This window comes from Atta colombica, unplaced genomic scaffold (genome assembly GCF_001594045.1).
Source record: "Atta colombica isolate Treedump-2 unplaced genomic scaffold, Acol1.0 scaffold135, whole genome shotgun sequence".
NCBI lineage: Eukaryota > Metazoa > Arthropoda > Insecta > Hymenoptera > Formicidae > Atta > Atta colombica.
The window spans coordinates 637878-650869 of NW_017259223.1; the positions used below are offsets into that span (position 1 = coordinate 637878).

General features: G+C 30.1%; 2 protein-coding genes and 1 pseudogene across 7 annotated transcripts in view; all 3 read right to left on the bottom strand.

The window, feature by feature from the left end:
- LOC108684465 (protein FAM160B1-like) overlaps window positions 1-1848 on the bottom strand; it is an 11184-nt gene extending 9336 nt beyond the window's left edge. The window contains exon 1 of the mRNA XM_018188789.1: window positions 1536-1848. Coding sequence (XP_018044278.1) covers window positions 1536-1646 — 111 coding nt within the window. The 5' untranslated portion in view covers window positions 1647-1848. The remainder of the gene's footprint in view (window positions 1-1535) is intronic.
- Window positions 1849-4643: 2795 nt separating this feature from the next.
- Window positions 4644-12992, bottom strand: part of LOC108684525 (hexokinase type 2) — a 17912-nt gene continuing 9563 nt past the window's right edge. For 3 of the 6 annotated variants that reach the window (XM_018188889.1, XM_018188890.1, XM_018188887.1), the window contains exons 2-7: window positions 8713-8875; window positions 7662-8029; window positions 7351-7450; window positions 6711-7065; window positions 6188-6458; window positions 4644-5584 (exon numbers count right to left, since the gene is read on the bottom strand). In XM_018188889.1, the coding sequence (XP_018044378.1) occupies window positions 5507-5584; window positions 6188-6458; window positions 6711-7065; window positions 7351-7450; window positions 7662-8029; window positions 8713-8875 (1335 nt within the window). In that variant the 3' untranslated portion in view covers window positions 4644-5506. Of the gene's footprint in view, window positions 5585-6187; window positions 6459-6710; window positions 7066-7350; window positions 7451-7661; window positions 8030-8712; window positions 8876-12200; window positions 12222-12339; window positions 12504-12992 lie in introns of those variants that run through there. The other 3 variants (XM_018188892.1, XM_018188891.1, XM_018188888.1) reach the window with 3 other exon arrangements.
- Window positions 12424-12814, bottom strand: LOC108684529 (annotated as a pseudogene).

Genomic DNA, 12992 nt, shown 5'->3' on the forward strand with positions numbered 1-12992 from the left:
TGTTATATTAATTAATAAATATATTAATTAATAGTTATAGTTTTGTAAAATAAATATATGTATATATATTTAGTAAATATTTAGTTGACTATTCAACAAACAAATAATGTATTAAACTTTAGAATTTTTCTGTGAAATATCAACATTTTTTACTTATTGAAAGAATAAGCTAATAAATTATATAAAGAAAATGAAATATCAAATATTTCATTACTACAAAGCGCATTGAAAAAATATAAAATTTAAAAATTATTAATATTAAAAATATTTTATCTTTTACAGAACATATAATATTAATATAAAAAAAAATAGCTCACAATAAAGTCATTTTTATTGTGATGATTGTTTTATTTTAACCCTTTGTATATTAAAACAAAACGGTTAAAAAAATAAAAACGGTTAAATAAATAATCAGTCGATACTAATATTAAAGAAGGTCTCGTAAGATGATTTTGAATTTGTATAAGGTCACAAGTAAATTATATATATCAACAATTAGGTATTATAGTCGGAAATTATTAATATTCCTAAACCAAACATATATTTAAAAAAATTTCATCAAAGTGTAGATTACGAAATTAATTTCTATTCGCGTCAGACCAATTTGAGATGAAACAATTTTTAATTTTTCATATATTTTATTGCACAAAAGAATGGAAGAGATTAATTGCGTATGAAAACAACGTTTTTATATCAAATTATGCATATTATTACTTATTATCCAATAAACTTTATCGGTAATATAATTTCAAATTGTTTGTCAATTTATTACGTGATCTAACTCGACGTAAATGTCCTTATTTCAGATAGGAAGAAAGAATTCTGTAAGCACTAGGTATTTGGTTTACATATATTCTATTTACTTCTTTACTTTTTCCGATATTTTTTTCATACATTTATTCTCATGTACTTGTTCTTATTTTTATCATATAAGAATATAGTTTATAAGAATATAGTTTATATGAAGCACTGGAGGAATTGGAAAATATGTCACAAGGTTTCTCTGGAAAGTATAATTCATCTGAAAAATCTTAAGAGCAACATCTCCAACTGCAAAAATATACAGAAATAAATCTATAAATGTGGAAGAAATTTATACATTTAAAATAGTAATTGTTGATTTAAAGGAAGGAAATAATATTCATTTAATATAAAAGCACACACGAATTTTAATAAATTCTATCTATGGACTTAAAACTGTGTGTCAATTCATATATACTATCTTAATAGTGACTTATTATAAATTGCAGGAAAATTACAAACGTCCTGCTCGTAAACACTCCTCTTTTCTGTCAATATCAATTACATTCAATCGATTTTCCAAAAGGATTATAAAATTGGAGCTGGGTATCTTTTTGACATCACTTATATTCGGCTGTAAAGTACATTAGGTTTCCCTCTCGTTGCGATAGGGAACTATTTAACATATTTGTTATCGCGGAATGCAAGGACAGAGCGCAACTGCGCGATTCGTAGCAGACGCTATCGTCGTCGTCGTGGACGTCATCGTTGCCACCGACTGATTATTTACTTACCACGTCAATGGCATTCTTCAGGGCGATCTGAATGCCGCTGATCATGTTAACTCTCTCGCAGGGATACACTCGCGCACAACCCTTATTCTCATCCGCGTATTCGCGAGACATTCCCGCGTAGCGTTGTCCAGTCGCGCCTCATCATGTGGCGGAATAGATTTTTCCCTACAGCCTACAACGGCTTTGCGCGACTTTGACGTGTCCCCCCACGACCCACGATACCGGACGATCGAAGGTGCACCAGGTGGCGACACCAGGATCACATCATCACGTGTGCGCCTGTGCGAAAAGTATATCCGATGTCGTAAACAAACACCAACAAACACATGCGGAATTTCGCGACGGTATTGACGGTACGTACGTACATACATACATACGATTGAAAGCATTGATAGTATATATCTATTTGTTATGTTTTTACATTTTTTCGTAAATAAATCGCAAAATTATATTAAAAATGATCTCACAAAACACATGCTTTCTAAATTCTTCAGAATGAAATATCTCATTTTAAAGAATAAAAATTAAACCAGTCATAAAAAAGAGTATATGGTTCAATTTTCAATCTTTAAAAATAAGATTTCACTCTTCAAAGTGAGATTCATTCTGAAAGCTTTAGAGAGAGTAGGTAATCACTAGCTACCCGGAGAGAATCATTAGCTCAGTTACTAAATGTCGCATATTAACAAATACTTAACGAAAGTTGTGTGGATTCAATTCCCTCATTTCAAACAAAGCGCGATATTCTTAAGATTTTATTCTTTTTCTAACACAATCTTAAATAATGTCTTAAGATGCTAATACAATCATCTGATTGACTTATACTTAACTATTGAAGACTGTTCTTAAGACAGTTTTAAATATAAGAATCGATTATGCGAATATGCAAAGAACATCTAAAGAAGTCTTTTAGAATATAAATATGTCTAATGGGCTTTCTACAATAAGTCATTACCTAAGTTTTAAGTCTTAAGTTGTAAGAAATTGACTAATAAGGCCGAAAAACTGATTTAATAGTTGATTCTTATATTTAAGATCATCTTGAGTACAGTTTTAAGATGTCATGAATCAATATGAGACTAGTATTCATAGTTTGTTCTCACATTTCAAGATAGTCTTATGTTTTTAAGTCAGTATTCATAGTCAATTCTTATATTTAAGTTAAACAGCCCTAAGATGTCATAAGCCAATCAAAAGGCCGTTTTAGTATTTTAAGACATCACTTAAGACGATCTTAAAATAAGAATCGGCCTTAGAATAAGATGCTAATATAATCCTCTGATTTGTGATATCTTAAAACTGTATTTAAGATGGTCTTAAATATAAAATCTGAATAATGGTCAAAGATTGGTATTTATAGTCAGATTTTATATTTAAGACCGTCTTAAGTACAGTCTTGAGATGTCACAAACCAGAAGGCCGCATTAATGTTTTAAAACATTACTTAAGATAATCTTAAAATAAGAACCGATTATGAATATCAGCCAAAGAACCATATTAGCATTTTAAGATATTACTTAAAATAAGAACGAATCTTAAAATAACAAGTCTTAAAATAAAAACGATCTATGAATACCGTCTATTATTCTTCTCATTCAACTGGTTTCAACTCAGTTTCTTAAGATTTAAAGCTTAATTAACTAATGGCTTATTAGAAAGTCAATATAAGGTATTTAAAAGACATAAAATATATCTTCTAAATAATTTAGACATTGCGTATTGTCTAGGATGATCCATCTTCTGAGAAAATATCTTTGCATTTATGTAATTAATTTTTTCGAAACGTATTTTTTGTATTTCACTATTTTACGCAGAAATTAAATAGCAGTGAAAAGAAATATCTCTTTATTTGCATGATTATTTATTTTCAACAGCAACGTGTACATAACAATATTAATAACGTTCTACATGTAAAAAAAGTCATCGCTTGGAGAGCGATGATGTATTTACTCACTCACTCTCGCTATCACTCGCTTTTTCTCTCTTTTTCGCTTTTCTGTTTCTATAAATAATTTTCCAATGACGGCAGTAAAGAGAAATAATTCTCTTAAAATATCGTTGTATACTCGTACACATTTTATCTTTTATCATTTTTCTTTCCAGAAAAGGAAAATATTTTTTAAATTTGCCCTCTCTAAAAACTTCTGTTCTATCTTACGAATAATGAAATAATCTTTTTACTTGTAGTAGTACTACTTGTAGTAGTACTACTTATAAATCCATTAATTAATACAATTTTATCTTCATTAAAAACCGAGGATATAAAATTGTAAATATTAGAGAGAAAGAAAATCATTCGCATTTTAATTTGCATTATTGTATTTTTGTATCACTTTATTAACTTTTGACTTTATATTCCGGTATGAATACTCACCGACTTAAGTGCTCGCAATCGTCGCAACATGGCGACAGAAAAAAACTCGCGAAATTTGTAAGAAAAATGTAAGGAAATTGTAAGAAAATTGTGTAATTTTTAGATTTCAGAATTCCGAATGTACACGGTGTTGTCGAAAACAAGCGTACTAAAAAACCAACGAAACTTCGCGAACCTTATCATTTATCTCATTAGGCCTTATCGCGATAATGATAAAGATACATACTTGATTAATAAAGTTGATAAAATTCCCCGAATGTTTTATTTTCATGCAATCGTCAGAGATATGTAATAACTTAATAATATCATTATATATACAAGGTAATTAAATAAAAATACTAATATAGTAATATAAGTAATATAATCGAATAAATTCAATTTTTATTAAAAAAAATAAATTTTTTTAATGATAATTCAGGATTAAGACTTTCCGATATTAAGGTTTTCAATTCTATGTATCATTCCGGCTAAACTTGAGAGAAGATAAAATTCCATTTAAATTTATTTTAAATTAATTGAAAATTATGTTGCGATGTAATTTGTTTTTTTTTTCCTTATGAAATCTGTAAGTATTTTATCTTCAACTACTAATCATAAAGGCAGCTTAAGATATATTTTCCTTAAGTAGCAATTGTTTTTAAATTGATGGAAAATTTAAAACGTAAATAATATGATGATTTGGGGACATGATGTAATAAAATGAAAGGATTAACTGAAATAGTACTTAAATATCGATGAAAAATGTATTTATTCTCGAATCAATCTTTGTTCTGACAATCGCTATGATCTATTTATCCTCAATTTAATTTGTTTACACTCATCAATATTTTTATTAACAATCAACAATTGACACGGCCACTCGGTATTTCTTCTTACCGGTTTACTATATCCGCGCGGCAATTTACTCATTTTATTCAAATATATTTAACTCTCTTTCTCTCGCTAATTTTTCCTCGCAGAATCGCGAGATTAACCATTTACGCTAACGAGTGGATATGCGAATCACGCTAAATAGCGATCGTCGTACTAGATCGCCGCAGGAAGGATGTTCTTAGTTTTCTGGCAAGAACATTAACTAAGTAGTCACTGTCTTCTAATCCACTAAGTTGTTGTAAGTTACTGTTTTTTGTGCTCTATGTACAAGAAATATTCATCGCGCAATTTTTTTTGGATTCCATTCATTTCTTTTAAACTGCACTCTCTTACATCTTTTTACAAATTTTCAAAACAAAGCAGGTAACACGCATGTTAGTGCATGTTACTTCAATATCTTTTTTTTCTTTTATCAAAAACGAACTCGTAATCTAATTTTTGATATTTAATTACATCTTATATGGATCCTTTTCTTAACTGACAAACTATCCAGGTTTTCTGAAGAAGCCTAAAGAATGATCTAAAACGGTCTTAAAAGAAGGAAGAAGGTGTAAAAAGTGCAGCTGAAACAAACAAAAGAAAAAAAAGATTCCATATTTCTTTTCCATATTCGATCGCTTTCACTCATTCACTCGTTCATTCTAATCAGTTCTCTCACACCGTCGTTCGATTTTATATTACACGTAATTGAATTGCAGCTAATTCGCTACCGACTACCGCGTCTTCACCGCCTCTGCGACGCCACTGCAGCGACTAGAGCAGCGCCGCGGCCGCTACCGTCCTCCGAGAGCATCAAGTCAAACTGCAATAAAGAAGTCAGTGAAAAAATCCGGGAATAAAACTTTGTTCGTTATAATATAGTGTTGTTTCGTTTATCTCATCCAAAAGAATTTGTTTCTTTGAATAAACATAATTTCTGTTCATTACGTATTCTAGAAAGAGAATAGTTTTTAAATAAAAATCTTAAGCTTCAATTTTACTTAATTTTTCACTTTGGAACATATGCATTTTTGTAAGATTAAAAATATACTCGTAATAAAAATAATATAAGAACTAAGGCTTAAATAATTTATAAAATTAATATAATAAAAATTTTCACGTTTTTATATTGAGCAATTCTTATAACCATCTATAACAATAAAGATACATACACGTTGAAACTTATATATAATATTATTATAATTTCTGGCTAAATCATGTTATATCATGTTTTGTTCAAGATTATTATTTAAATGAGTAGTTGATTTTTATATTATGTCAAGGTTAATTGGGTCATTGAGAATGACCCAATTAGGATCGAAATGTTTGTTACAATAAATTATTTTTTAATAATTTAGCATTAAGACCTTGCTTGGTAATTCTATTATACTCATAGTTTCTTCATTTTCTATTCCATTATTCTTACCTTGTGGTTCTGAAGTTCGCTGATTTTCGCTGTCATGAGATCGTGGAAGTGTGGATGGAATCGGTATACCGATCCATCAATGCCCACTGTGACATTATTCTCCCCTATTTTGTTTAGCAACGCTGCTATTCCCGCGCTCACCAGATGCGCAGCTCTCCTCGATACCACCGAACACACATATCTCACATTTTCACAATCTTGATCACTTACATTCCGCATTCCTAGCTCGGCTAATACATCTCGACAATTTGTATATCTACCTTTAGGATCGCTGGAATACGCAAATGCATTTTTAATTAACTCCTGAATTTTTCATAGCTTAATCCTTAATTAATCACATAAGACGAATAATTTTAATCCATATTTTATAATTCTTAATCATCAATAAATAATGCTTTCAATTAATTTTTCTAGATAATGCAAAGATTAAAGAGATCTCCATCATGTAATCCAATTTAGCGCTTATGGTAAATCTGGAGAAATCTTTAATTATAATATGCAATTAATATCAATTGACACTTACTTTTCGATCTCAGAGACGTATTTCGTAAAAAATTTGCCGCGTTTTCTGAGATCATTGGGACATTTACCGCCGAAGAGAAGACCAACGTTCACTAACTTTTCAAGAACCAGCCTTGTTAATTCACCCATATACATGCCCGAGATCATTTTCTCAAACAGCTGCTTACTAGGATTGATAGAATTTTCATCTATGGCACGATCAAATTCGGTTATCACAAAATCTAGCACATCTTGTTCACCAAATGCGCCCCATTCTGTGTTTATGAGCATATCAGCCTTGCCTGAGCTATAATTGCCTGGAATCGCACATTGTACATTTTTTGTTTTTTCGACGTAGCAGGCATTGCTTCCAGTACCTATAATTATATTGTAATACGTATTCAAATTATAAAGATAAAATTTATATTTTATAATTTTATTATATTTGAGAATAGAATATAATAAAACTTATAATATAATTTGCTGAGAATTTTCTTCGGCAATGTTATTTTTTTTATTACGTGGTTTAATATTTAAGTTTGCAAATTTATTCCAGTTCAAATTTATGTATATAAATTAATTGTGTGTGTGATATTTATACATTACGGTAATAATCTATTATACAAAATTCGTAATTAAAAAAATTAATGTTATGTACATACCGACGATTAAACCGATTCGACAGTTTCGATTTTTCCAAGCACATGACATTAAAGTGCCGGTGGTGTCATTTAAGATCGCACATACGTCGATTTTAACGTCCTGTGGAAAATAATTATATATTTATATCGATTTTTTAAAATTAAGTTTTTATAACATCTTTGTAGAACATATAGAATATTAACTTTCAAACATTTCATTATAATTAATAAAATAACAAACGAATTAGGTCGAAAAATTTAATATATATCTCATTATACAGATATATATATCTGGATATAAAATATCTCGTTCATATGCAACTTGCACTTACTTTTCTTCTACTAATTGCGTCTTCGAGAAGGGCAACGACATCTTCACCGATTACGCCGCTACAATTGAAGCCCTTAGTCCACCTCACCAGATGGCCTTCTGTCAATCCGTATTGGGTCAGGGGAAAACTGAAGGTGAAGCCTAATGGTAGTACCTCGTTTTGCAATTTCAGGTCCTTTACGAATAACGCCAAACACTGAGCAATGTGATCGAATAGCTGAGTACCGGTTCCCAGCATCAAACTCTGGGGTATAGCGTAGATCTTGCTTTTCATATCGAAATTCTGACGGTCCAATGTGATTAGCAACACTCTAAAATTTGTACCGCCCAGATCCAACGCCAGGAAATTGCCCTTTTCTGTAAAAAAAACTGGATTTAATTGTAACTTTCTTTCAAGATCTAAGCAATTTTTATTTAATTCCTTCTTATTGATATTTGGTATAATATCGTTTTTCTATAAATAGAGTTTTTTTTGTTTTCGCTCATTTCAATACATCTGAATGAATCTTACATGAATCTTCTATGTATGAATTAGGATACAGAAACAATGCATAGTTTAATGACTTTCTATCTTTTTATAATCTGTTTCTTTTTTTTTTAGTATATAATTTCTCCAGGCTCCTAAAAATCTGCATAGATGTCAATAATCAAACGAATCTTACTAAAATATAATTATATGTGTGCTTGATGAATTTTTACATTCGATTTTTACATTCGAATATCAAGCTTTCGGACAGCACTTACTGCGTCTTAGAGGTCTGACTGTAACTGTAGCAACGTTACAGTAACATTGCGTAAGTTTTGTATATAGTAAAAAAAGCTGCGCAACAATACTGTAACACTTCAGTTACAATCGTTAAGAATTACAGAATAGGCCTTCTCTTTTTATGTATGAATTCCATATAAATATGCAACTATTATAAAATGATTGATGTGTAATTTGAATTATTTTAGATCCAAAGAATTAAGAACAAGACCAATCATATTAAAGAATTTTACAATTGCGAAGCTGCTTTCTATACTGAACGCAGCCATCATGCTTTCTTATTTACCTGTGCCATTCGGTAAATCTTGCACATAAGTGGTGAAGCATTTGACGACCGCATCGTCGTGAGTTTCCTTCGACAGACCCTTGTTGATCTCGTCGGTGAGCTTCTGCATGACCAGCCGAAGCTGATCATCTGATAGGACGAGATCCTTACAGGCATCTCGTATCTACGGACAGAGAAACGAACGATGAAACTCGTTATCGATCCGCATGGCGATGTTATTGGGTGACCTTGAATCGTCCTTAGGTACCACGCACATCACGCAACACGACCGCCGAACACGGGCATTGCATAACATTCTCGCTCTTACTGATGCGCATATAACATCGAGAGATTTCGAATGGAGGAGAGATCGCGAGACGATCGATCCTTTCTCTATTGATTGCTGACTCCCCCCCTGCCCCTCTTCCTCGATGTCATACCGGCGAGAAATTCAGCACGAACACTCACCCAAATTGTACTTCCTATATGAATTCTAAGCGAAATTTCAAGTTGAGTTTTCCTTATTTTTTTATCATATACTTATTAAACTACGCATCAACTCTATAAGAAAAAAGATGATTCTCTTCCTTGAACAGAACAAATTTTCTATATATTTCTATATATTTTATCAGTAATATGATGTTTCTTTATAAGCCTTCGGTTTCTTGAAGATTTCAAGTCTTAACGTTCGAAGCGATAAAAAGAAAAAAAATAAAACTTGAATGGAGAGTTTTAATATAACGCAGGTAACATGAACAGATTCTGCAAACACAGCATATGAATTTAGGCATAAATAAATCTTAAAGCAAACATTAAAAAACATAAAGAAAGATAAAGATAAAAGTAACGTTTATTCAAATTTAATAATATCAATTTAATTATAATTCAGCATATTTGACAGTTAATAAAAAGAAAAAAATATTTTTAATTAAATGGAAGCAGGATACTTGAAATGATTAAAACATATCATATTTCCCGCCAATTTGATACGTTCTTTCTCCCACCGAGAGCGTAATGAAACATCGATTTATGACGTCACTGACACACCCGCCCGCTGACCAATAGAATCCATCATGAATGAATAATAGTAAAATATACACGCAGCGTATGCAAAAGTACGTGGGTTAATGCACGTGACAGAACGTATTACAAATTTGGATTCATAATTTTTTAATCTTAGTTTATTTATAACGATATGTGTATCATAAATTTTGAACAGAAATAAAATCTATAATTGCAAAACTTGAATCCACCTACGTGCAAAATGTATAAATTGTTTGACAATTGGTAATAAACAGAATATAAATACGTATGAATATATATTTATAAATTTCATAATAATAAATAATCTATAGATATATCTGTTACATATATTTGTATTTTATTAATTTATAAATATATATTTACATATATTTGTAAATTAACAAGAAAATATGTATTAGATATATGTATTATCCATTTATTATTATAAAATTTAATTATTATATAGCATTATATATCATAAAATTAAGTGTGGCTGAAGATACATCTTAAAGAATAAAGTACATCGCATGTCTTTATAATGATATTCAACGATGGCATCTGCGTTCAATGGTCAAAGATTTTTCTTGATAATACTTATTTATATTCTCATTTACATTTGTGGTCTCGTTTACGTAGCTAATTGCATGATTCAACTACTTTCAAAGCTCGCAAAAAACGAAGAAAACAAATGAATCGCGCTTTGTGAACTGCCTTATGACTGCGAATTCGTCGGACACTGTACTAACACACGCAGCTATAACCTTAACTGCATTCCATTTCTTATCTTCCTGCTTATCTAACCTGATTCTATCATCTACTTTCCACTTCGTAATGTATGTATTATGTAATTAACTTATTAATTTATATCGCATATTTATACCGCGTTGTGTGTTAATTAAAGAAAAAAGCAAATGTCAGTTAATTTTTATTTTTAGTATCACCTCTCAAGTAAGTTATATATTATCTAGTTTAATTAGATCATTTACCGGACAATTTATATGTAATATCCAATTATTATTTTCATTCTTCCCATTAATAGAATTCTGTTTATTGCGTTTTTTTTATTACAGTAGCAGCAGCACACTAAATTCTGTCTGTTTCCTTTATTATTCGCAAACGTTAACAGTATAAGATTCAAAACGATTCTCAACGAATACGATTAAATTATTCCGTTATTATATACTGTTGATATTGTCATTGTTGACATTTACTTAGGAGAAATGTGCGTTTCTTATGCGAGATCAATTCTATCACACAGCATCCCTTCGCGCATATGTGATTGTAATTGTAATTTAATAAACTTTTCTCTTGAAACTTTTATTATTTCTTATATTTATTTTTTTTTTACATTTTTGCAATTATTTCTGCTTTTTGGAGAAAATTATGAAATATAATAAAATGATTGCGTTACAATGTTTCTAGAAAAGAAATGAAAATTCTCAAGTTATATTCTTCTAACATTGCGGGGTTCAATTGATGTTACTCAACTTTTAATTGTCCCAATTAAGTTTCATTCTTGGTTTTATTTCTCTAGTTATTTATGATTGGAAATATTTATTTGTTTGACTTTTTTCAAAATATAAGAAAGAATTTAATTCTAAAAAGCCTTATAAAATTTTTCTATAAAATTTTTCAGCAATAAAATTGTAAAATTGTTATCATCGATTATCGTTCGATCTCTCATTATTTGAATTTTTTTATAACTTGTCTTTTTTTTTAGAATTCGTCGAATTTTTTAGAAATCTATCAAATGTTTTTCTCTGTATTACATCTTTTTTATTTTTAATCCAATATTTATTAATTTTATTTTTTAATCTATTTGCTTATCTTGTTTATATTAATATTGCTTGTAACACTTTATAAACTTTATATAATCAAAATTAAAACGAAAAAAAAAATCGATTTATTAATCATATAGATATTTCTTTTATCCTATTTCCATACATTTCGACCGATAACTTTAAAAATTCATTTCTACTTAATATTCAAATATTTCTAATAATTTTATGCATTTTATTATTACTTTTAATTACAATTTTTTTATATAAAAGCGAGAATTATTTTATTATTAATCCATCACTATATTTCAAATTTTAAACATTTTTTCCTTTACGATTTTTTAATTTTTTGCATTCTATTATTATTCAGGTCCAGTGACCCATTCCTCTAATCTATCTTTCGAGTTCTTGCCTCTTATACTTTTGATAGTAATAATTAAAAAATTATATAGTCTTTAAATAATTATAAACATCGCCTCTTCCTCTTTTTCTCTCTTTTCGCCATCTTTTAATGTTCTTTCCGACCTTGCTTTCTAACCTTGGCTCCAATTTTACAGTCAATCTTTCATGCAAGCTTGTTTTCTATATCCCTGATCTTCTCAATATATTCCAAATGCAAGCAATTCGAAGAAATATATGATAAAGATCGAATTTTAAACTAGTCTGATTTAAATGTAATGGAAATTATAGGAAATATTAAATAAATACCGAGCTTTATCGAGCTTTCCTCAAACATCTTCTAATCCAAGTGTACATGATGTCACACAACAGACTTATACAGAGACACGTATACACATTTTGCCCTTTAAGCTTCTTCTAATCATTCACTGTTCGACCACTCGCTCACCTCCTGCTTGATCAAGTCACTGCATAACGTGGACGTCTTCATGGCCCTCCCAACCTCGCACTCAGTAGTGGAGCCCTCGAGTAGCTTCGTGGTTGCTGATATGAACGACCAGCAATAGGAGAAAAAACGTAAATCGAACGCACGTCGATCTTTCCTTCTATCACGTCCTTCTATCTACGTTCAACCTCGTCGATGTCGGCTTAGAGACTAACTTAGCTCGATTAGGAAGTGGAGTTTTTGATTCCTGATAAATATATGAATTACGAGCTGTCTCTATGAACTTTGTATCGCGACTGGCTAGAATGACGGCGCCTGTTCGTCCGTTCCCCACAAGAGCGATTCTGATAGAGGGAATGGAACTTGTTCATAGTGGGGCGAAAGGAGGCCATGGAGGAGGCAATGGTACCAGTGATGACCCGTTTTCTCATTTCTCCCCGTGATTTTACTAACAATTATTTCAAAGGATCTGACCTTTTTTTTCTATGAAGAAATTTGACGGAATATTATTCTATTTTATTGGGTCATTAAATGTAAAAAAATTGAATTTTAAAAGATCCAATTTTATCTAGTACCCTATAAATACATAGATAAAATTCTTGTTTGATTTTTACTCTTTAGTTAGTTAATATAATATTATTTAGTTATATAATATA